Genomic DNA, 25,000 nt, shown 5'->3' on the forward strand with positions numbered 1-25,000 from the left:
ATTTGTTGCTTTTTTTGAGGGAAGAAGTCATAGAGAAAATTTCTCTTGACTGAGTTTTATGCTGCAGAGGAATTTCAATGAAAATACCACATGAAAATAATCAGAGGAATGAAGAGGTTCCCCCTAGGGAATAGATGAGATGCTTTTTCTAGGTATGAGATGTGACAAGCTAGTAAATTGGATTTTTTTGTGGTTCAGGCTCAGGAGGGATAAAACAAAAGGGATGCAGATATAGGAATGATGCATTTCAGATAGTGACCATTTAAATTGCTAAGATTAATTACTGTATGTCCCAGAATACTAAGACTGAATGACCAAAGACTTACATACAGTAAGTCCAAGACTGTTGTTGCTCTGAATTTTCTCAGAGGTATGGGTGAGCCTGGAGTTGGTATATGTAAGTTTGAGAACTGTTGGGGGCTTGGAACCCTGCAAAAAAGAACTTTGAAGGAAAAAAGCAATGTTTGACATTCACTGCTCTCCTGTGTTTTTGGGGGTCTACTTTAATTAACCGAAAGCTGATTTCAGCGAATGCAAATCCATCAATACATGTACATCGAACTGCGAAATGAGCAAACTCACAAAACCACGAAACTCAAAATACCGATTTGTCATACTCGGCCAACCCCACCGCCCGAAACACACTACCCACCCAAACAAAATAAATAAACCACAAACAAACACCCACCAAAACCCTACTTCTAACCCTACACTAAACCCCACATACACCACTATCTATGCACTCTCCTTAACCCCTCCCTAACCCTAAGGTCCATAACTACTGCACAGTTACCCTATGGAGCTATACCCAAACAAAATAAATAAACCACACACATACACTAACCAGACCCCTACCTCAAACCCTACACTAAACGTTAAATACATTACCCATATTAAATTACCTATCTATGTACTTACCTTAACCCACACCCTAATGTCCGTAACTATTGCACACTTACCTTACAGATCTGTAACTCAGACGGGCCAACCAAAACACTTCTACATTTCGAATTTTGTGGTAATTTCGCGGTTTTGTGAGTTAGCTTATTTCGTGGTTCGATGCATTTGTGTTGATGGATTTGCATTCGCTGGAATCAGCTTTCGGTTAAATAAAGTAGACCCGTTTTTGGTCTATTTTTCAGCATTTTGAGGCTCAGTATTTCAACTCTCACCATTTCAGTAGGGAGTCATTTAGGATAATTATTTGGCTGAAGTGGAATGGGAGAGGATGACAGGAGGTAGTAAACGGATGGACACTGAGCTCAGTGATGGGGCATGACAGGTACGAAATTAGATGGGGCAGACAGGAGATTGCTATGATATGGTGGAATGGAAGGAAGGTGACCTGGACGGATAGACTAACAGATTACACACACAAGCAAATGTTGCGTAGAATGGGAGATGAGCAAGTGAGGCAAATGGCACAAATAGACTTCAAAGTGACTGTGGTCACAAGCAACACCTAATAAGGGACACAGGGATGTGCAGAGAATTGTAGTTGAAGTGAATAATGAAGCTCCGGGAGTAAAATGATATTTGGGCAAATGTGGGGTGCTGGGGGTGATGTGGAGGACCTTCGGGGAATTTGGAAGCATCATTGTTGGCCTTATGTCTAAAGGAGCAGAGGGAAAGTGGTGTTGTAGGGCCATTATGTGAAAAGGAAAGGGAGGAAAGGTAATGGGGTAGGAATGCTAGGACGAAATGTATAAGGAAGTTGGGGAATTTAGGTGGAAGGGAAAACTGGGCAAAAACGGTATGGGTGGAACAAGAAAGAGCTCCAGCCTGGGTGCTAATGGATAATATGACAAGTTTTGTGGGCTACTGCTTCATTAAATTAAGGTTGCAAATGATTTCTATAAGACACAGGATGGCAAGTAATGGAAGGAGGAGTGTGTTGTTTCATGAACAGAAGTTTTTTCAGTTTCACTGTTACCAGACCCCAAATATCAACATAAGTGTTAAGGAACATCCGTGATTTGCATGTGTTTTTGTGCCTGGATGTTCACTGCATTTGGTGCTTCTGTTCCATTGTGCACTTTGCAACATTTTGAGTTGATGTAGTGAGGGGATAGTTGCTTCTTTCTACTTTTTTGAACTGCAGTTGCAGTTCTCATGAGTTATTTTCAGCACCAAGATGCACACTTTCATTCCTGGGGTATTCTGATATTTCTGCATGGTGATGGAACCATAGTTATTATATTTAAGTAAGGGAGACGGGAATGAGGTCTCCTAAATGTTGCATGCAGCTGGATTTGTCCTTGCAAGAAATATTTATTTCATGTTAAGCGTTTATCAACATTTGATGAAAACTGATTTTAATGTCTCAAATGTAGTGAACATGAAGATTGTGTCTTTGATCTCTTTTCAGTGACCAGTGGAAGACACATCAATTATTTACTTCGGTTATGGGTGAAGCAGTAATTACCCTGTAATGAAGGGAAGCTGTGGTGATGGTTTTGCTACTTAAGTGCAAGAAGGAGGGTGGCTACCTGGGTGATTATTGTCTTATTAAGAAAGATGCAAAAATATATGTGATGTGCTAACAGTAAGGTTAGAAAAGGTTATATCAAGTCTAGTAGCGGAGTGTCAGCTGGGCCTCTTAAAAGGTAGGAGGTCAGAGGACCACTTGGGGATCTAGGTGGACATTTTAGAGTGGGACAGAGAGCGATGGTGTTCATATGCATGGATTTTATTATCTGACATGTAAAGACCTTTAATAATGTCTATTTTTGAAGCTGGAGGAAGCAGGTGTGGGGAAGTGATTTCTCAATGGGGTGATGGAATTGTACACAGATCTTCATGTGACACTAGCAGCTGGTGGAGATATATCTATACTTGTGATCTGAAGAAACTGGTAGGAATATGAAAGTGTGAAAGCCTGTTTTAGAGGGGGGAACAAATGATATGCTCAGAGAAATAAGGGATGGGAAAACAACGCATATGTGCAACATTAGTTAGGTGTAATGAGTTTGTTATATACACACCTGGATCACTGTGGACAAAAGAGGATTGGCAGTGGGTGAATGTCAAGTTCTAAAGAGATATGCTGAAAGTATGGGGGTCTCTGAGACACAGGGGACTCATGTACAATCTCCTCCTGTGACTGCTGCAATTATGGGAATTAATGTCTTACAAATTATGCATAGAGGGTGTAAATAGCATCATGATTCTGGGCTGTCAGAAAGATATTGTGCAAAACACATGTGTAGTTAAGATGTAAAGGTGCTTTAACAGACGATAGAAAAGGAGTGTGAGGAAATATCTGGGAAATGTAGTACCAGATAGCTAGGAGTCTAATTACTGAGGGGTGCAGTTGGGTAAAAGGGTTTGAGAAATGCATGAACAGATAGAGGTAAAGTTGATGGTGGAATGAGTATAGAGATTGCTCACACAATTCTGGAAAGCAGAATTCAAAACAGCAGTAGTAGCAGTAGTATAGGATAAGTACATACAAAAGACAAGGAATATTAAAGGGGGCCTAGATGGACCCTAGTGTTGGGCCAATGGAAGAAATGACCCAGTAAGAGTAGGGACTGGTAGCTAAGCATCCAGGCTAGCAGTAGATGTTTCACAGTCCAGATGGAAATCTACTTCCTAGGTCAATGGTGAGTTGATTACCGTAATTAAGGGAAGAAGAGGTTCCCAGGCTGGTCTGTTACTCAGATGTCTTTCTTGGATGTGAAACTGGGTCTTGATATTTTAGTAGGTGTGGTATTCCTTAGTATGGTTTCCATTTGTAAATTAATTTGTACTATTTGCTTCACCCTGATATGAGCCATGTTTGATTAGGGGCCTAGACACTGGAAAGACTATCTGGAAGAGAGGAATGATAAGGCAATGTCTGCTTACCTCCTTTTTGGGAGGGGAAAGATTGGGCATGCCTCCTCAGGGTGCACATTCTATTCACACAGAAGCATCTGTTGCAAGGAGAGCAGGGCTTTTGTTGGTTCCATCACTAAAGGAAGGCAGTTTTATTCCTCACAATGGCTTATTGCATACCCTTCCTTACATACTTGGAAACATAGAACCAAAGGAAAAAAAAATTTTAAAAATGTTACTTACTGCCTAGAAAAGAGCTATGATGCTGCTGTCCGCTCACCCCATAAAAAAGGGAACAAATGGTGTTACAATCTGCTGCAGTTGCATGATGGTTGACAGGGGAAGGAAGAAATAATAGCCCCCGCAAAACTTTGATTGGTGTTACTGCATCAACAGGCATCAGTCTATGCAGTTTTATATTAGTCCATGTTTTGGTGACTTCATATGGATTGCTAATCAAATTATTTATTTTACCTGTGCAGTTTTATGTACCTAGTTAACAGCAACGTGAGCTAGCCTAATCCATAGGAAGTGCACATACATGCATATGTGTGTACTTTGACTCATGTTATAAAAAATTCAGTAATAATTTTACATTGAAAAAGCTTTGGAAATTGGTAGGATGAAGAGGATAAATGTGGCAGGGATGGATGCTGTACTGAAAACTTTTAATTTATTCACTGCAGAACTGATTATTAGATTCATAATAGATGAACATTATGTACTCTTACATCTCACATCATGGAGAGGGAATATAAAGGGAGATTATTTATGTATTTATTTTTAGTTATCTAACATTATATAAAACAGCCTGTTTAAAGTTTCGTTCATCTCAGTAAAATGTACTGTTAAGCCTTTACACTTCATATTTTGTTTATTCATTTCTTTCATCATTATACTGCAGATTTTGACTTCTTGACCTCCCAATGTCTGACACACAGAGCAGATCAAGATTTGCACTTACACATGTCCAGTCCTCTAGACATGTCTGTTAAGTTATCCTCCCCATTTTTATATTTGCCTGTTGTGATGCCTCCTGGTCCTTATTATGGACTGGTGAGCTGTATAAACGAATCACAACAGTGTTTCTCCACTTCTTACTGACTGTGTAGCAGATAGAGCACTGTTTGAATGGGGGGAAGGGGGTGTTCAGAATTGTCATTGATAAGAATGGTCTTTCTGTGCCAGATGGACCTGGTTAAGAGACTCGCTGTGATTCACATATGGTCTGAAATAAATTAAAAGAGGTTACACAGTAATACTGTATGAAACAGGATATTTATAGCTTGCTACCTTAGGAAATCGTTGATTCTACAAAACATTGTTCTGTAGCTGTTGACTTATAAAGAGAAAATGAACACTGCATGGCACAAAAAAACCCAAAAAAAAACAAAACAAAAAAACCCCAATATTAGTTTATGAGTATCGAAAAGCAACAAAAAAGTACAACTTTATTTCTGGTTAGTGCTACTCTTACTGCAATATCCTACAAAAATAAATGTTTTTCTTAATGGCAAGTAGCTTTAAAAATGAGTCAAGAAAAAAGTACAGCATTTCAGAAACTTACACCGCTGACGTTAATAGCATTTGCCTTGGACAACATGATTGCAGGAGTGTCTGGCATTACATGGATGGAGGTCTTATCCTTCTCCCAGGCTTCTTTGTATTTCATCTAGGAGCAAGAAGAACAAATTAATGTAACACCCTTTCAAAAGGATCCAAAATATGTAATACAAGAAGATACATGCACACTTGGTATAAGACCCTGAACTAATGAATCAAGGATGTTAAATTTAGAAAGTATATAAAAGAACAAAGAAGGTATAATACAAATAACACGTATAATATCGATGAAGGATTTGTATTATTTTGTCAAAATGATACTTATAACGAAACCTATTTTATATAAAGTTCCCCCAAACACCTATAATACGTGTTTTTGTAGGAGGGCTTCACCCTCTACTGGTAGATTTTGTACCCACACAATCACCATAGGTTTATAGGTTCATAGATTAGTACTAGGCTAACTGCCCTTTTGGGCCATTTGAAGCCTAGCCAGTTACCCCATGTGAGAATCAAACCCTGCACCTTGTGTCTTTAAGGTAAACACCTTAACCATTATGTCATCCTCCCACCCCCTACCAAAATATAACACTAGGGATGCAGTAGCACACACTACACACACACGTATATATATATATATACTGCAAGAAAAACCCAGCCAGGCTAAAGTTTTCTCTTTGTAATCCCACATACAGTGTTTCAGCTATATGCTTCAAAATCGCCATCACTTTTTACTGTTCTTTATGTGCATGTTCAGGCAATAAAGTCAAACGCACTAGCTGTGGAAATGCACGTTTTGGCCTTTTTAGTGCTGTCATCATCATAGCATGCATGAATTTCATGGCTATACATTACACAAGCAAGTCTGATGTCCACAAACATTAAGGTGCCTGCAAAACATCCCAACTAACATTCAAATCAAGTGGTAAAAAAGTCGCACAAACAAGCCATTCAATAAACTCTGCAAGAAAACCCTACCCAAGCTAGAGTTGGCCCATAGATATATGCAACTGAGCCCTTAAGGCCATGCAGAGTTTTAGCTACCTGACTTCTGAATGGCCATAACGTTTTACTTTTGAGGTATTTATGGGTACACACACACACACACACACACACACACACACACACACACACACACACACATATATATATATATGGCTTTATATCATATTATCAAGTTTTTCATAAATTCAAAATTCATATATGCACCCCCACCCCCTGCACATTATATATACCAACTCCGAGATAAGACTACAGTGGAGAAAAAGGTAAATTCCCCAGTCCCCACTGTACTGCGATCTACACAGAAATGCTTTAATGAGGAATTTACCCTTTTCCCCACTGTCGTGTGAACTCAGAGTTGGTATATATAATTTGCAGGAGGTGTTGAGTGGGCACAGATTTTTTTTTACTTCTAGTTTTGGAAACTTGACCATATGGTCTTGACCATATGAATTTCCAGTTTCTAAAATGACATAAACCCACCCACACACACATACACACACACATATATATATATATATATATATATATATATAGATCAATTTTGTTCTCTCTCTCTCTCTCTCTCTCTGTATGCATGTGTGTATATATATATATATATATATATATATATATATATATATATATATATATATATATATATATCTCTCTCTCTCTGTATATATATATATATATATATATATATATATATATATTATATATATATATATATATATATATATATATATATATATATATATATATATATATATATACATACACAGGTAAATATAGCTATATAGATACAGATATAGATACAGCAATGTAGATATAGGTTCATAGGTTCATAGGTTCATACTAGGCTATCTGCGGTCACCTCTGAGAGCAACGTGGCGACTGAATGACACATCCCCAGGTCCCCCCAGGTCAACCTAACTTCCCAGGTCTCTGTGCTGCCACAGTGGATTTGGTAGCTAGGTTAACCTTGTTTTTTCGAGGTTATTTTATTTTATTTTTTGCATTTTTTTTTTTTTAATTTGACTGCACTTCCTGCACCACCTGTGAGACCCTTCTGAGACCCTTCTGATGTCTGTGTGTGATGTGTTTCTACTATAGTTATGCCTTTGCAGCAGTTGCAGTCTTCTCATAACCTACCCTCCTCATAACCCTCCTGACTTTGGAAAAGTAGAAAAAGAAACAGAACAGAAGAGGAGGACTGAGCCTGGTGGGGACACCACTTGTGACAGGCTTTGAGTCGACATGGGGCCCAGCACTCTGACCCTGTGGGTTCTGTCACTCAGCCAGTTTGCAACCCATCTTGTGATGTATATAATACAGATACCTTTCAGAAATGCAGGACTAGTGTTGCAAAGAATAATTACTTCTTTATGTTTTCTTAATTTAGAGGTCAGCGTCTTTCCAGCTAATTTCAAGCATAGTGTTGCACTTGCTACTTCATTCTTCAGAATGACAGAATAGAACCACTGTACCACGGGTTACATTTGCTGGTTGTGGCAGTATGTAAATGCACATACCACAAGGGTATAGCAGTACTTGTTCTCCTGAAAGATGTTCAGTAATATCATAGTGAGGGTGTGTGTGTCACCAATAAAGTGACCAGTGTGCCTACCAAATGGTGTACTTCAGTACTTTACAAGACTTGCATAGACCTACCAATCTATTATGAGGAGCCCTGTTGGTAGTGACTTTAGCACAAACAAATCAATTTTCCAATGCTAGATGATTGTTCCTCTACCTTAGTCTGTTCTCAAACCTAGGATATCAGCAGTAAGAACAGACACCTTCTCTCCTTAGTACAAGGCCAGACAGAATTGTTCACTTTACCTTGATTTATTTTATTCTTGAACAAGATCCTCTAAGACCATGGCACCTAGCTATAAAATCAGTAACTCAGTAACTCATTACAGTTCCTCACTTACTCTATGCATTGATCAGTAAATTAATGACATGCTGTTTTTTTTTTTAATTTTTTTTTAAGATTAAATTCTGAATCTTTTAAAGCAGATAATAAGAAAAATGTGACAGTATTACTTGCAATAAAAGAAGAAAACATTTTCAGTGATTTTCTCTTACATCACTAATCTGGTCCGCATTGGTTTTTGCTAACACGACTGAGGGTAGATCAACTATGCTAGTGAATTTCATTGTGCTAGGGTGTTGACGATACAGACGGTCATTAAGTATCTCTTGAGCTTTCTGTACTTTTTTCACTTCCAGAGAGTCATTGGGCATCCAGCCACAGCCACGAATCCACTCCATATCTGATTTGTATACCCACTGTAGATAAAACAAGAAAAAAAAGGAAAAAAAAATGTAAAAAAAAAAATGTTCAGATATTTTTAATAAAAAATACAATCTAATGATGAGCATAGGAGTAAACTGCAGTTTAATTTTAAATAACATAGGAAGTATAACAAATCTTACATCGCTTTGAAGCTCATAAGCCTTCCTAGCCTGGATGACATCATTCTGGTCAGGCAGACATGTCCATTGGTGAAGGTAAGTGCGGTAGTCAATGTCACTGACCAAGGTCTGGCATTTCTTAGCAAGCAAGATGCCCAGCATGTCCACTGGGGAGTTGAACTTCGTCTTCCACTTCTCAAAGTCTTTCTTGTACTCCCGATCACTTTGTATCTTATTTACATGTATCGACCACACCATCTTTGGATCGTCCTTAACGCTACGGAATCCAATGAGATGACCTTTCTGTTTCTCATGTGCTTGTTTGTACTTGTACTGTTTTCATTTGATGGAAATGGAAGATCAGTCAGCTTCTTTTCTTTCAGAAATAATGAATAAACAAAAAAAAAATTTGTTGCGATAAAGCATACTCACATCGCTGGCAATATCCCTTGAAGTTTTGGCAGCCACTATAGAAACAGCATCGGGTTTCACGTTAATTGACTTCTTAACATCATCCCATGCTTCTCTGTACAGTTTCTATACAGATGAACAAAAACATTGGTAAGCAACATTGTGAATATAATTTTAGGGCTGCCATATTACAGAGTTTGTTCTTAGACTGTCACCTGTGATGCTTTGAATACTTACATCACTGACATTAATAGCATTGGCCTTTGCCAGCATAATTGCAGGAGTGTCAGGCATCACATGGATAGTTCTCTTATCTACATCCCAGGCTTCTTTATACTTTCTCTGCAGGGAAAAGAAAAGACATAAATTACTGTTGTTTGAGAATGACATCATGACAGCTCGTTGTTTTTAATTGACTGTGTACTTATCTTTGAACACATAAATTACAAGCAATTTATTTTCATCTGTTTGTGTAAACTAAGTCACATGGCATGCAGCCTTGAAATTTGCATATGTTTGTTTAAATATGGCAGCCATCTGGTTAGGGGTGACATAGGCCCTACTTCTTGTTGATATCTAGGTTCAGTTATGGAGTGTGGCAGCATCTGATCGCACAACAGGGAGAGTGTGAAGGTGACTGGAAAGAACTGGCTAGTTTTGTTTAAGGTATATAGAAGTTTGAAATGTAGGGGGAACCTCTAATTTTATCCATTCAATAATTGTATGAATAAAAAATCATAAAAATACGAAAGGAGTTACTGGCCTGAAAGATATATACATTTACCTTATACTTTGAACTCCAAACGGAAGTAGACTCTAACCCATACCTAGCACAAAGTATAAAATATATATATATATATATATATATATATATATATATATATATATTTAAGTTAATTAAATCATCCTAACAAAAGTAATTAAGGCAAGTAATATCTGCTTCCCCATAGATTACAATGAGAAAAATGTAAAACACCATAAAATATAACTCAAGTATACAGCATCCAAAAACATCACATCCAGCCACAAAATAAAAACACAAAGTAATATAAAATAATGCAATCCAGCATAGTATTCTACACTTAAATCAAACTCAAAACACATAAGCATGTCAATAAAAATCTAAAAAGAATGAAAAATGAAAATAATTATGCTTAAACATACACAGAAAAAAATCAGCCATCCAGTGAAATTGCAAGCACAAATACACAATTACAGTTAAAAGCCTGACATGCATTGCTTGACCATTGAGGAAAGTATGACACAGTATACAAAAATAAAACACTGTATGAATGCAAATGTATCATTAAAATATAAATAAAATACATTCAATACATATAAGTCAAACTGACTAAAAATACATATTGCAATAGAAATAAGACACATAAAAATGATCACAGAATCCAAATGAACTAAATGCAACAAGTATATCATCAGGTAAACTAACATAAAAAATGATGGGGTGTTGGAGAATTACTAGTTATACATATAGGTTTTTCAGTGCTTGAGAGCTGTGACCAAAATGATTAACACTGTGAATATTTTTGGGCTGTAATAAGCTTGTCATCAATTAAACCAACATAAAAATGATGGGTGTGGGGCAGCATTCCTGCTTGCATTTATGTGTCTTTCATTTCTTGGAGTTTCCACTAGAATGATTATTGTTGTAGATATGTTTGAGATTGTGTTATTTATAAAACAGAGTACACGTTTGTAAAACACTGTTCTGCTGATACATAAGTCATCTCATCTGGATTCATTTACCTGCCAGAGCTCAGCTGAGGTGATGTTCAGTTTTAGCGCCTAGTTATAAACTGGACAGAAATGTCCCTTAAATGACCCTCACAAAAAATAATCATAATAAAATTCCACTTAATTAAGCACAGCACAGCAATCATTTTTTTTTTTCATTTAGTCTTCACGTATCCTCACCAGTGTAACTGCAAGGGGAACAGGGAGTGCTAGGCTATTTATGAACATTTGTACAAATGCTAGGAGACTGTGCTAATATCACCAATATAACTTTTAATAACAGTACTGATAGCTAGAACATTACTGATGGACGTATTGCACATCTGCAAATCATATGACATCAGAAATCCTTAGTGTAGGGATCTAAACATCTTCTGCAACATCCGCAAAATGGTTTGAAGGGACAGGTATATTTCACAGAGGATTCCCTGCTATGGAACAGATACCCCATCCACATAAAACAAAGTTTGTCCCTTTCTGTTTCAAGCGCAACTTAGATCTACGGATGGGAAACAAAAAATTTACCTCTGGACTGCCCCCTGTACTACTAATGGACAGACGCACCTCCTAAATGCTTTATCACATGCATGGGTCCCCTCAAATTATCTATGGTATGATCCCAGTTATTCTCATTAGGGGTAATACATAACTATAGAACACAGGATGGGTAAGGCCAATCTATAAACAAATGGGATAGGTTATTTTGAGCACAAAATGGGAACTGGCTAGGCTTAAAATGTCCTAGAAGGGCAGCTAGCCTAGTACTCACTTTTGAATATGTGAACCTATAAACAGTGAAGTTTTCTCTTTTCTGCAATGTTGTATGACTGTGGAGTAAAAATATATCATTTGGGGTGTGTGGAAGTGTCTGTCCACATTGTGGGTGCAAGGGGACTTGTCCATTCCTCCAAAGTCTGCTAAAAGTTGTTTCACTGTTTTTTTTTTTTTACTTATCAGTATATAAATAAATTATTGTTGTTATTGAGACATATGCCCAGACAAAGATACCTGAGACATTTAGGAGATTTATTTGATTATCTATATGCAAGTCTTTAAAAGTATAGTGCTACTGATATGTGTGTTCCATTTGACATTAGTATTTTCCCTACAAAAAGAATAGTGCAGTGGATTAAGGCCATGAGCCGCTAGTGAACTGCTTCCTGTGGCCAACGAATCAAGACACTGGAAGGAAACGCACTTCCTGTGGCCAATAGTTTGATTGTCTCAGCCTCTATTTGCCTTCTGTTTGATCTTGAGCAAGTGTCTTAACCAGACAGTGCTAATTGGGCCAAATGGGAATTTGTGCTCAGTGGTTTCTTCGAACTGCGTGCCTTGTAACTACCTATGAATATGGAATTTACACTGTGCAGACTGATTTACAGTAGTTGTCTGTGTGCAGTTTATGTGATCGTCCCAGCTTCCCATGCTCAGGATGAGTTTCCTCCCACTTCCAAATACAAATGCTTAGGTGATTACCTACTGTAAACTGTACCTAGCGGAGTATGTGTGTGTTATCGTACTTCTCAACCTGCAGAGAATGAAAACAGGAACAAAGGCTTTTGAAAAGTCGATACATTTTATTTTTATTTTATTTAACATTTGTTGACTGTGAAAGTCCGACTAGGACAGAGACTATTTTCAGGGGAGGCCTGAGGAGAAACACTCTAGACGCATGTCTTTGGAATATGGAAGGAAACTGGGGTACCTGGAGGAGACCCACACAAATGCAGGGAGGACATGCAGGAAACACAGAAGGCGCCCCAGCCGAGAATCAAACTGGAGAACCTCTTGCTGTGAGGCAACAACATTAACCATTGCACCACTGTGCTGCCCAAGCTAAAAATATGGAAATAAAACTAGAATAAAATGTGAATACCAAATAGCACACAGCTCTTTCTACTTCCAGTAGGAATGTGTGATACTACTCAGAAACACATGTTAAAAAAACACAGAAAGTGACAAAAATGATGGAAAAATATAAAAACATTATCCAAGAAACACTGTAAAATCTATAGACTTTAATGAACTGCATTGGAAAATTCTATGACACAGGGTCATTTATTTTTGTTTCAGAAAAAAAGGGAGATGTAAGATTTGTGTCCTCTTTCTTTAAATTATTGTTGCCACTAATAGGTTAGCCATCTTGTATGGTTTCCTGTCTATTAGACTACTGCAAAAATCACATGTGATGGAGACGATTCAGAAAACTGTGTAAAGGGGCAAACCAAGCCTGAAAATAGATATAAACGTCCAAAAATAGGGACATCCTATGCAGGGATAAATCAAGCCAGAAAATACGAATGTTCCTCTAAAATAGAGACAGTTGAAAGGTCTGCTGCTTATACTTAGATGACTGAATCTGTATAGTGTGTGCTCTTGTGTGTGTTGTGTGTCTCTGTGTTTGAATATTTCCGTGTGACTTGTGCCCTGCAATGGACTGGTGTCATACATAGGTTATATCTTCCATTCAGTCAAGTATTTCTAGGACAGACTCTGGTTTACTGTAACTTTTAACTGAATTAAGAGCTTACTCGCACTGGAGACACAGGCAAAGCAAAGTCACATGTAAATATTCCAATTGCTATATACCTCTAAAAACAAAATAAAGCAATTGTGCCTAAGTTTTTCTCCAGCTTATATGCTTAGTTTAATTTTATGAAACTGCATTCATAAAAGTATTACCTAAAATAGCGGTTACTGAGAACCTTTAAAGATAAATCAGCACATAAGTTTTCATATAAAAATGCAAAGATTAAACAATATTCTTACATCACTGATCTGATCTGAATTGGTCTTTGCCAGCACAATTGATGGTAGATCAACAATGCTAGTGAATTTCACTGTGCTAGGGTGCTGGCGATACAGCCGGTCATTAAGGATCTCTTGAGCTTTCTGTACTTTTTTCACTTCTAAAGAACCATGGGGCATCCAGCCACAACCACGAATCCACTCCATATCTGTCTTATAAATCCACTGTAGATAAAAAAAGAGACACAGTCACAGTGAAATTCATTTCAGAAATGTAACAATCTTAAAACTGACACTAAGAATAACAAAACAGAACAACCCCCCCCCCACTTACATCACTTTGAAGCTCATAGGCTTTCTTAGCCTGGATGACATCATTCTGGTCAGGCATACATGTCCATTGGTGAAGGTAAGTGCGGTAGTCAATGTCACTGACCAAGGTCTGACATTTCTTAGCAAGCAAGATGCCCAGCATGTCCACTGGGGAGTTGAACTTCGTCTTCCACTTCTCAAAGTCTTTCTTGTACTCCCGATCACTTTGTATCTTATTTACATGTATCGACCACACCATCTTTGGATCGTCCTTAACGCTACGGAATCCAATGAGATGACCTTTCTGTTTCTCATGTGCTTGTTTGTACTTATACTGTTAAAAACAATAAAAAAAAATCACTTGCAATATTTTATACTTTTATCATACATTTCATTCTGATTTTTTTAAAAATTGTAATAGAAGTAAACAAAATGTCACACACAGGTGCAAATCATCCAAAAACAGATTAGTATTATTCGTAGAGTTAATTTGAACCCATCATTATAAAAGACTGCTGAAACTTAAAGTTGAAAACTATCATGCACTATTTCTCAATCACAGTAATCAATTCAGTGTCTGCAATCTATGTTTGTTTCTCTTTGGCAGACTACCTTTTAGCAGCACTATCAAAGATATTATTATTCAGTCATTTTTTTTCTATTTATGGGAAGATTTCTTATATGCCAGTAATAACTGCTGTCTAGTCCTACTGTGCTCTAATCATAGACATACATGCAGAGATGCAGGTGGAACAAGACATATTGTTTGTCATGCTTGTGGGAATGTTCCAGTTCATAGGTTCATAGCTTATTACTAGGCTAACTGCCCTTGTGGGTCATTTTAAGCCTAGCCTACTACCCCATGTGAGAATCAAACCCTGCACCTTGTGTTTGCAAGGTAAACACCTTAACTATTATGCCAACCTCCCACCCCCATATATCTGGTTCTTTAATATCTGTTTTTATTATAGCCCTTCTATTTCCCTTAACATTTTGGCAACACTTCGTTACAAACTCTCTACCAGCCTAATGTCCCAGAAAAGGAGACATTATTCTGCATGTCCCTTGTATATAATGGGACAGTGACTGTAGCCTATGTAATAAGACAATGGCCATAGTAGCTACATCAGAGCGCACGTCCTCGCTATGTACCACAGAATTATGTTAGCTTTCAGCATAGTTCTAACTCATCTTGCTGCATAATTCAAATGTCTTTGTTGTTTGTGTCATCCCAGTGGCTACTTTTGAGCAAGAAATTTAAGCCTTGCTTCCTCTCATGCTCCCAGCCTGTTCCTTATACCCCATTAGCAAACTGTACTGGCTATATATGATGGGTAGGCATACACTAACCACCCATAGCCAATGCACTGGTTTTGGTTTTATCAGTGAACAAATTAATTTTCCTTAGTGCAATAACCAGCACAGATATACTACAAAGGTACATCCATGACCACTGAGACATGTGACATTTCACTAACTAACATGCGTCTTAGGCAGTGCCTCTCATATTTCATTTTCTGTTTTCTGTGAGACAAGTCTGCTCCTTTTGTATGTCACCATCTCGGGCTCCATTCCTGTTTCTTTTAATTTCTTCACAAATATGATCTGAGGCCCAAGTGCTACATGCTGTGCCGAAGTGCACATATACAATGTCCACTGAGTTCCTTCCCACTAGCTATATGGACAACCAGGCATATGCATGGATAACTATGGACTGTATAGAGCTGTACTGTTTGAAGTCATGCTGATGCCCATTTGTAAGGGTGACAAGCGTTTATGAACTCCACAATCTGACCTACATAATGTGATACAAAATTATTCCTGTGATGAAACTGAGACAGCAGCACCCTTGTTACCTGCCTCTTTTTTATTTGTTTAGTATTTACTTGTTTTCATGGGTAAACCTATGAGACAGTGGTGACCTGGGCATTTTGTCTGGTTAAGTGACATATTCACAGTCACACAGAAGGTAATTGAAGAAGGAAGGAATGAAACCTTTTGTGGATCTACTAGTGAGCCATAGTACGACTGCACTGGTGGTCATTTGTGTCATTCAGTGTACTGCTTTTATACAGTACTATTATTGTGTTATTTGTTGAGCTGTGTTTATTATAGATGCAAAGAACTAGTCATACTGTGCTGTTGTGCCTAGGTAACTAAGATGTAACTTACAGCCTGCAGATAAATATAAAAAAGTAACAACAACCAACATGATTTACATACTATATGAGACAAGCAAAAGTCAGCAAATGCTATAAAACTCAAAACTGGTAGGGCCCCTGGAAGCAACAGAATATGAGACTGAGTGCAGTAAAATTGTGGTGCTTTGGGGCTTTTATTCCTTCTTTTTTGGAGAAAATGCTATTAAAGGTTTTTACTCTTAACAATTAGAGTGCACACAACAGAATACCTTATGAATTGTAAAGGTATTCATGCTGTTTTCTTGGAAAACTGCATGCATTTAATGTTTATATTGGTAAAACTAGAACATTTACTACTAGACTACTTGCAATTTTTGGGATAGTAGGTGAGAGAGAAAAAAATGATGCTTTACTTTGGCATCTTTTGACTGGTAGGAAATGTAGAATCTTTAAGTGATTTACGTTTTTTTATGATTAAAAAATACTAACAGGACCTTGGAATTGGTGAAATTGATACTATTTTAAAGACAAAGGTAGTTTTTTTATATACAAGGTACAAAGCTTGTCACCTTTATAACTTAATAAAATGTTTAAAATAAAATCACAGTTATATACAAATAAAGTTTGGTAAATGAGGAAGGCTGCAATACTTATGTGGTTATTTAATGTCTTGTTTAAAATCTATGTATTGATAGTTACCGTGTTTACTAGTAATTCTTTCTATGTGTCACTCAGTTAGATCTTATTGATCGATGAGGATATTCAGATTTACTTTGAATCAATGATAATTATGTTTTCTACTTTGGGTGATATGAAAAAGAAAGAGCTTGTGTTAAGGCTGTTTTTGAGCAACTTAAATAATGTAAGAGTTGTACAACCAATTCAGAGACTTAAAGTTCAGTCTGAAGACAGAAGAATTCATACTGACTGACTTGTGATTGTTTCACAATTTCTAAATTCAGTTTTTCTTTCCTTAACATTTGAAGTGATAGTCTAAGGCAGGGAAGCAATGTCATTTTCTAAGTGTTATGTAGATTAAGGTAGGAAAGCAAACCTTATTTTTACTGATGTTTGTTAGAGGTGGTTGGTTGTAACTTACTTGCCTGCTACTAAAATGAATGTGAATTTATTAAGAAGAGTGTTGCAACTGTTTGTGAAATTAAGGAATTTATAGACTCTGCCGTGACAAATTCAAACTGAAGTGCTGCTATAGTTCTCTCTGCCCTCCCACCTGTCCTAGTTGCACTGTTAACCTCAACAGCTTTTGAATTATCCACTCCTTGTTCTACTTACATTGCTAACTCCCTCTAATCCATTCTTTTTTCATGCCTACTAGCTTCATGCTCCAAACCTTCAACATTGACCATGACTTTTATATGCAAACAAATGTTATTTTGAGATTTTTTATTTAATGACCCAAGTAGAGTTTATTGTTTAAGAAGGATCACAGGAGGGTATAAGGGTGAAAGTAAACCTGCTGCTGCTGCCAGTTGGAGCATTGAATGAAGAGTACACAAAGGTCTAATATGGCACCATACAAGTGTTTTATACAAACAAGCTATTAACTTGGCTGTAGATGTAGTCATAGGCCGAAGATGCTGGAGGAGCGCAGAGAATATAGGGAGAAATGTGCCCTTGTGTTAACCATGGGATAGCATAGATCCTGTGTGGAGGGCTGGGATGTGGGAAATATAGGATGATGGGGATACAGGAGCGGGAGAGGCTGGAGCTCAGGAGAATGGTATAACAAATGAGGTGTGATAGATGCAGGTGAAAATGATACGAGGGTTAAAATTAACAGGAAGTCTTTGGGAAAGGCAGTAAAAAGGAACAGAAGATGTGGACTGGAGTGAAGAATAGGTACAAAGTGAGCATGGCAAGACTGCTGAGGGCAGAGCTTGAGAAAAAACAAATAGGAAGTGGAACAATGCAGATGAGAAGGAAAAGGAAGGATGAAAGTAGTACCCTTAGGGCAGAGGAATTCTCAGAAAGAGGAGATGAAGAGAGACGAAAGAAGCGGAGACAAGAGCAGCTGCCAGGGCTGAGGAGAATAAGAGGAGATGGAGGTATGTGTGTACAGCAGTTGGACAGCTTATAGAAAGAAATGGGAAAGAAGTGTGGTGCGGCATAGAGAAAGAGGAACCTAACCGGGATAGAGGGTAATGGTTAGAGGTGGTGCAGCAGAGGAAAAGAGTACACTGACTGGGATAGAGGGTAGTGGTTAAAGATGGTGTGGCAAAGGAAAAGAGGAAACTGGCTGGGATAGAGGGCAGTGGTTAAAGATGGTGTGGCAAAGGAAAAGAGGAAACTGGCTGGGATAGAGGGCAGTGGTTAAAGATGGTGTGGCAAAGGAAAAGAGGAAACTGGCTGGGATAGAGGGCAGTGGTTAAAGATGGTGTGGCAAAGGAAAAGAGGAAACTGGCTGGGATACAGGGCAGTGGTTAAAGGTGGTGTGGCAAAGGAAAAGAGGAAACTGGCTGGGATAGAGGGCAGTGGTTAAAGGTGGTGTGGCAAAGGAAAAGAGGAAACTGGCTGGGATAGAGGGCAGTGGTTAGAGATGGTGTGGCAAAGGAAAAGAGGAAACTGGCTGGGATACAGGGTAGTGGTTAAAGATGGTGTGGCAAAGGAAAAGAGGAAACTGGCTGGGATAGAGGGCAGTGGTTAAAGATGGTGTGGCAAAGGAAAAGAGGAAACTGGCTGGGATAGAGGGCAGTGGTTAGAGATGGTTCATGTAGAATTACAAAGGCTGCATGTAGGAAGGGCAGTGATATGGGCAATTAATTGGTACAGTATAACAAAGCCATTGTTGCTTCAGAGAACAGGATTTTGGTGACTGGAGACTCCATCAGCAAAGTGATTAAGAGACTTGACAATGAATAAAAAAATACCTGATTGCAGTGAAACTGGTCTCAGGACTCAGGTTTAGAAATGCATAGGAGGAGGCAATTGAGGTAAAAATCAAATGGAAAGGGGCAGAGGGATGGATGCATGTTGTGGCATGTGGTCAGTGAAGACCAGTTAAGGCTGCAACAAGCAATGACTGTGGGTGGTACAAACATAAGGAATAGGAGGCTGGAGGTAGCATTCTGAGGACTGCCACCTTGAACAGTAACCAGAACACTGAAGAAGGAAACGATTGTAGCACATAATCATCACTGCTTGCATCTATGGACAAGATAGCACAGCTTGAGTCTCATAGAGGGATGAGGAAGGGAGATCTAGCAACAAGCCATCTCTGTGTAAGAGACATAGTAGATTTTAAACTGGAAGGTAAAACAGGGATCAGATCTTGAATCTGTGATTCTATATTTAAGCTAAGATGGAAGGGAGAAAGATATCATAGAACTGAAAAAGAAATGCTGGTACTCAGGCACAAGGCAGGAAAATAGAGATAGAAAATAATCCAGAGAAACAAACAAGAGCAACTTGGATCATGGCTGCATAATATTAGCATAAAATGGAAAGAGCTTTGGAAAGATGACAGAAAGGCTGCAAACTGTGGTGCAGGGAGATCATAAACACTTCTGGTATCATGGAAATGTAGGAGAGTGGGGCAGTAGCAAGAGGAGTTGGGACATGGGCTCAACAGGGCTATAGGTCACTTAAGGATAACATGGAAGGGGGTGAGATGACAAGGTTATTGAAGAGAAGGGAAACACATCAGATTCTAGGATAAGTGCCCTTGGGTTGGAACAGAGCAAGGAGGTGAAAACTGAGCATAATCAATCCCCACGTGGTAGTATGAACATTGGCTGTAGGTGGTCACTGTTAAGGTGGACAACGGTGGTAAATTTGTACAATATATCAGCTTCAGGACATGTCATGAGAGGAAGATGTGTCATTAGAGAGAAAATGAAGGGATGAAGAAAGAAGAGAAGTGTGATTACACATGCAGAGATCTAATTCCCCCAGGAGGAGACTGGAGCATGATCTCCAAGAGAGACAGGTAGGGGAGTTAGTTGCGCTGTAGAATAATGAAGGGTTCTGCCAGCTGATGTGGGACTACACTAGAAAGGACAAATGTCTATATATGGTTCCAACCACAGTGGAAAGGTCAGCGGTCTCTGTGTGGAGGTATTGTTAACCAAGAATTATCGCATCACTATTTAGTCTACTTTTGCTGACACATGAACGCCTACATAAAAAAAATGCATGTTAAAGTACTTACATCACTAGCAATATCTCTTGAAGCTTTGGCACTCTTGATGGAAATAGCATCAGCTCTTAGGTCATAGCCTTGCTTCTTGCTCTCTTCAAAAGCCTGTTTATAAAGCCTCTGTAAGACAAAGATTAAGTGTAAGTAAGTTTTAGAAGCAAAACTGCATTAAATTTATTACAAGAAAACAAATATGCAAATGTCATTAAAAAAAGGAGAAAGAAAATCATTTATAAGCATTTACAATCTTCTAAACAGCTAGAGATGCACAACGTCTATTTGATTTATCCCACCAGCAGTTGTGAGCAGTTTTTGCAAATCACCTTAGGTTGCTTTGATTAGTAATTTCAAATTAGTTCCGGCCTCTTGGAGTGCTCTTGTTCTCCTGATGACATAATATTGTTCACATTGTTTTTTATGTTGTAACAGGTAGAAGTCTATAAGTCTTGAAGGCATTAAGCAACATTAAAGGATAGAAGGTTACATTTCCACAGGGTATGCAAACCTGTTTTTCCAGGAATTTGCATTATTATATGCTGGTTTACTGAAAATGACAGACTCTCTAAGGCCCACATGTGCCATTTGCATATGACCATGGCAGATCAAAGGGAAACCGCTCCTTTATGGGCTTCCCATAAGCAATACATCACAGGTAAAACTACTTTAGAATGAGGCCAGATGAGTAGAATATAGACTAGATGGAGTAGAAAAACAATGGCAGAGATATACCCAGCACCCAGCTTTTCAAAGAAGTAGTTTTACTCTAATGAAAACGTTTTCTCTTCCTAAAGTAAAATAAACCAGACAGATATTTCCAGTAAAAAAGATCATGCAAAAATAAGGAGAAGTTGCTGGATGCATTTGAGTTATCACATGATTGCATATTGTATAAAACAAAGCATGGATTTTATCTTGTATTATTACAAATGAGAAGAAATGTGTGCATGCTTACTTGACCTATGAACCTATCAAAGTTCTTCATTAGCACTCTTCAAGAAAAATCTTGATGAGTGGATGGGAAATAGGAAATACGCCCCGGGGATCACTTCTATGTCTCTGCTCGACAGTGGCACAGGAAAATAACTTTATTGGGTGGCGTAAGCCAGTGACCCTTGTTGGCTAGGCTTACCTAGGCCCTTGGGCTGATAGCCTAGTACCTACCTATGAACCTACAATACATTACATTTGCGATTATGAAAAACAAAAAAATAACTTTTCATATAGGGGCTCCACCCCTACAAATCTGAAAATTAAATAAACTAACTCCAGGGTCACACAAACTTGAAAAAAAATGGCAAAATCCTATGAATTATCTAATGTTTGATATAATGAACTTCATCTATTACATAATTCGACAAACTTTACCAGAGATGGAAAAATGTCATCATTTCACTATGTCATAAAATTCATGCAGAAATAACTAGTATAATGCTTATATAGGTTCAGAGGTTCATAGGTGTGTGCTAGGCTAACGATCCCCAGGGTGAACTTTCTGTTTCCCATCTACTCATCAAGATTTCTTTTGAAGTGTGCCAGTGAGGTGCTCTGCTTGACATGTATGGGAAGTCTATTCCATAGCATGGGCAGTGTCTGGGTTATGAACCTGTCCCTCCAGCATGTTCTGTTGATTGTGGTAATGAGGTTGAGGTCTCTGGAGCATGTGGTACGGAGGGATTAGGATTTCTTTAGATGTAGCATTTCTAACAGAGCTGGGTCAGACATGGCTTTGTAAGTCAAGCAGAGATCACCTCTTAGTAGACTATATGACACAGAGAATAGCTGGAGTTTTTTGAGTCTGTCCATGTAGGACATATGTTTAAGGCCTAGGATCCTCTTTGTGAGGTACTTTTGTCGTCTTTCTAGCTGTTGCATGTGTCTAGTGAGGTACATGCCAAATGGGACATTATACTTGATGATTGGCCTAATGAGAGAAGAGTAGAGAGAGAGAGAGATGATGACCTCTTTCTTCCTGGATGCAAAACCCTTGGTAATGAGATGTGCCACATAGAAGGACTTTCTGACCACAGTGGCAATGTGGTGGTCGAAGGAGAGGTTGCTGTCAACCTGTGTCCCCAGATCTCTTATAATGCTTTCAGTGTTCAGTGAACTCCCATCGATGTGGTAATTAGTGGGAACTGAGTTTTTTCCAAAGGGGATGATGATGCATTTTTTTGGCATTAAGCTTAAGGCCATGGTTTTGACACCAGTCATTGGTCTCAGTGAGGCCTTTCTGTAGTATGTCTACATCACTTTTGGAGTTAATAATGGCTCCCAGCTGCGAACCTGGTCAGCCAGAGTCCCTCCGTGTTGGCCTGGACTTCTGAGAAGTAGATGCCAAACAGGAGAGAACCCAGGACCGATCGCTGTGGGACTCCACTCTTGACTGGTCAGCAGTCTGTCTTGGAGTCCACTACTTTCACATCTGTGAGCCAATTTGCAACACACCTAGTGATATAGGGGCTTATGCCTAGCTTAGTGAGTTTTTCTATGATTCCTGAGTGGGGAATTGTATCAAAAACCTTGGCCAGATCAAGTTAGGCCGTATGAACCGGGTTCCTATTATGAGCTCAAAGACGCATTCTGTCAAATGCATCTTCATCAAACTTAAAAGAGAGAAAAGGCAAAATAACGAAATGACTTTTAAGCAAATTCTTTCCCTGGGAAGAATTTGCTTGGCCACTTTGTTACTTTGCTGTTTTTGGCACTGTAGTGTGATCTCAGAATTGGCATATTTAAGTGGGGTGGGGTGAAGCCCCCCCCACTTAATGTAATGTTTGACAGTTTTTTTTTTTTTTTTGGAACAGTGATTTTTTTCCTTTGGAAAAAAAATCGCTGTTCTGGCATTTTGAGATTGTAAGCTTTCACTCACATAGGGTCAATTAATCATCGTTCACTTTTTTAAGTATTTGATGATATAATATAGACCCGTATGAACCACCTTGCCTTCATCCACAGCTCTGGTGACTGACTCAAAGAAGTCGACCAAGTTGAGCAGGCATGATCTACCCTTTACAAAACTAAACTGTGGGATCCAGAGTTTGGAGATTCCCTATATCCTTGTTTATTATTTGGCATACGTCCATTGGGCTCTGGTGAGATCAAAGGGTAGAACTCTATACTGGCAATGACTGGCTCCCACCTGAAAGCAAATGAATCTCCAGGATGACTTTTCTATCCTGATGTACAGGTAAGTATCCTGGAGACAAAAACAGCATATCCAGTCTTTTGCTTGCGAACAAGGTTGGATAGGCTGCATTGTGACTTCTGAAAGGATTTTTTTTTATTGATTCAAACAAATGAGGTCTAGAATCATCTTGGGCACCAAAAAGAATCTTGAATAAAATTCATATTTTCTTTGGTCTAGCAAGAGACCAGTTGTATGGGTAGTTGAAAAATGGTATTCTATAGCTTCTGCAATAGATATGATCTTCCTGATCCAATTGTCTTGACTGACTGGCCTGCCACATAACTGGATGTAGGGAGAGGCATCCTGCAACTTCCTCCAGAGTGGGTTAGTCAGGCAACTGATTGGGGTTCATACTGACTGGCACCTGTGTAGGAACCACAGAACCCTTGCTGGTGTGGTCAACTTCTGCCTCTGTGATGGCAGTTCTTAGAGATGTGTTCTCTACCCTGGGAACTCCTGTTGAAATACAGCTGTAGTTGAAGCTACTGGAATTTCTGTAACCAGGTGTTCTTAGTACCCTTTTGGTTTACTCCAGCCGCTGTAAGCATCTTGCCCTCTTGCTCACACTGTTGCAGTTTATCTTTGTCTTTCTAGCCAAACAGGGCTGTTTTGCCAAAAGGGGCACTGATGAGTGCCACCTTGATGTATTCCATGAAACCAGTCAACTGCAGCCAAGCCTAACATCTCATTGAAATGACCAGGCCTGCTGACTGAACTGCTCCATCTGCTGCATTATGTTGGAGATGCATGGAATTAGTGGTAGCCATCCTGGTCTACAACTGTTTATGAACATCACTAGTAGGCAACCGTTTCAAAGTTTCTAGAGTCTTACCTGCTAGTTGCCTCTGAAACCTGACCATATGCACAAACTAATTCATTGCCCTGATGGAAAAGGTTCTTGACAATAAGATGTACTTTCCTAATCTAGCCATGATTTGTGAATCTTTGTTTGGGGGATGGGTAGCCTGGAAATCCCGTGGGGCTTTCCATTTGTTGGCTGCTGAAACCACAATCGAGTGCACTAGTGGTCCTTTACTACATTGTCAACTATCCTTGGGGGTCTGCAACACACTATCAGGCTTTCTGGGTATAACCTCTACTATATCTGGCTCCATCTACGTAGACTGTTATCTGTGAAGACATATAGTCTTCTTGAAGAATCTCTTCCTTAGAGGAGGTGGGGTTGGTGGGTCAGGATTCCTTCTATTTCATCATCTCGGGAATTTTTTAGTAATAAACAGGTCAAGGATGTTGCTTCCTAGTGGGGGTAAGAATGAGCTGGTCCAGGGCATTGTAATTGATGAATTCCAGGAAGCGTTAAGCCAGTGTATTGGTGCATGAGTAGTTTTCCCAGTTGATGGAGGGGTAGTTGAAGTCACCTAGTATGAGAGTCTTGGGTTTAACCCTAATAGATTCCAGGGTACTTAGGAACATGGAGTGAGAGTCTTAGGAAATGGTTGGGGACCTATAGCAGGCTACAACCTGAATCACCACCTTTCCCAATGT

General features: G+C 38.8%; 1 protein-coding gene across 13 annotated transcripts in view; it reads right to left on the bottom strand.

The window, feature by feature from the left end:
* NEB (nebulin) overlaps nt 1-25,000 on the bottom strand; it is a 619,289-nt gene that overhangs the window by 277,928 nt on the left and 316,361 nt on the right. For all 13 annotated transcript variants that reach the window (XM_044074886.1, XM_044074893.1, XM_044074887.1 and 10 more), the window contains 8 exons: nt 20,320-20,427; nt 14,033-14,344; nt 13,720-13,923; nt 9,436-9,540; nt 9,220-9,324; nt 8,809-9,120; nt 8,458-8,661; nt 5,387-5,491 (listed from right to left, as the gene is read on the bottom strand). In XM_044074886.1, coding sequence (XP_043930821.1) covers nt 5,387-5,491; nt 8,458-8,661; nt 8,809-9,120; nt 9,220-9,324; nt 9,436-9,540; nt 13,720-13,923; nt 14,033-14,344; nt 20,320-20,427 — 1,455 coding nt within the window. The remainder of the gene's footprint in view (nt 1-5,386; nt 5,492-8,457; nt 8,662-8,808; nt 9,121-9,219; nt 9,325-9,435; nt 9,541-13,719; nt 13,924-14,032; nt 14,345-20,319; nt 20,428-25,000) is intronic.

Source organism: Protopterus annectens, chromosome 6.part0 (assembly GCF_019279795.1).
Source record: "Protopterus annectens isolate FY-2018-M chromosome 6.part0, PAN1.0, whole genome shotgun sequence".
NCBI classification, from domain to species: Eukaryota; Metazoa; Chordata; order Ceratodontiformes; family Protopteridae; genus Protopterus; species Protopterus annectens.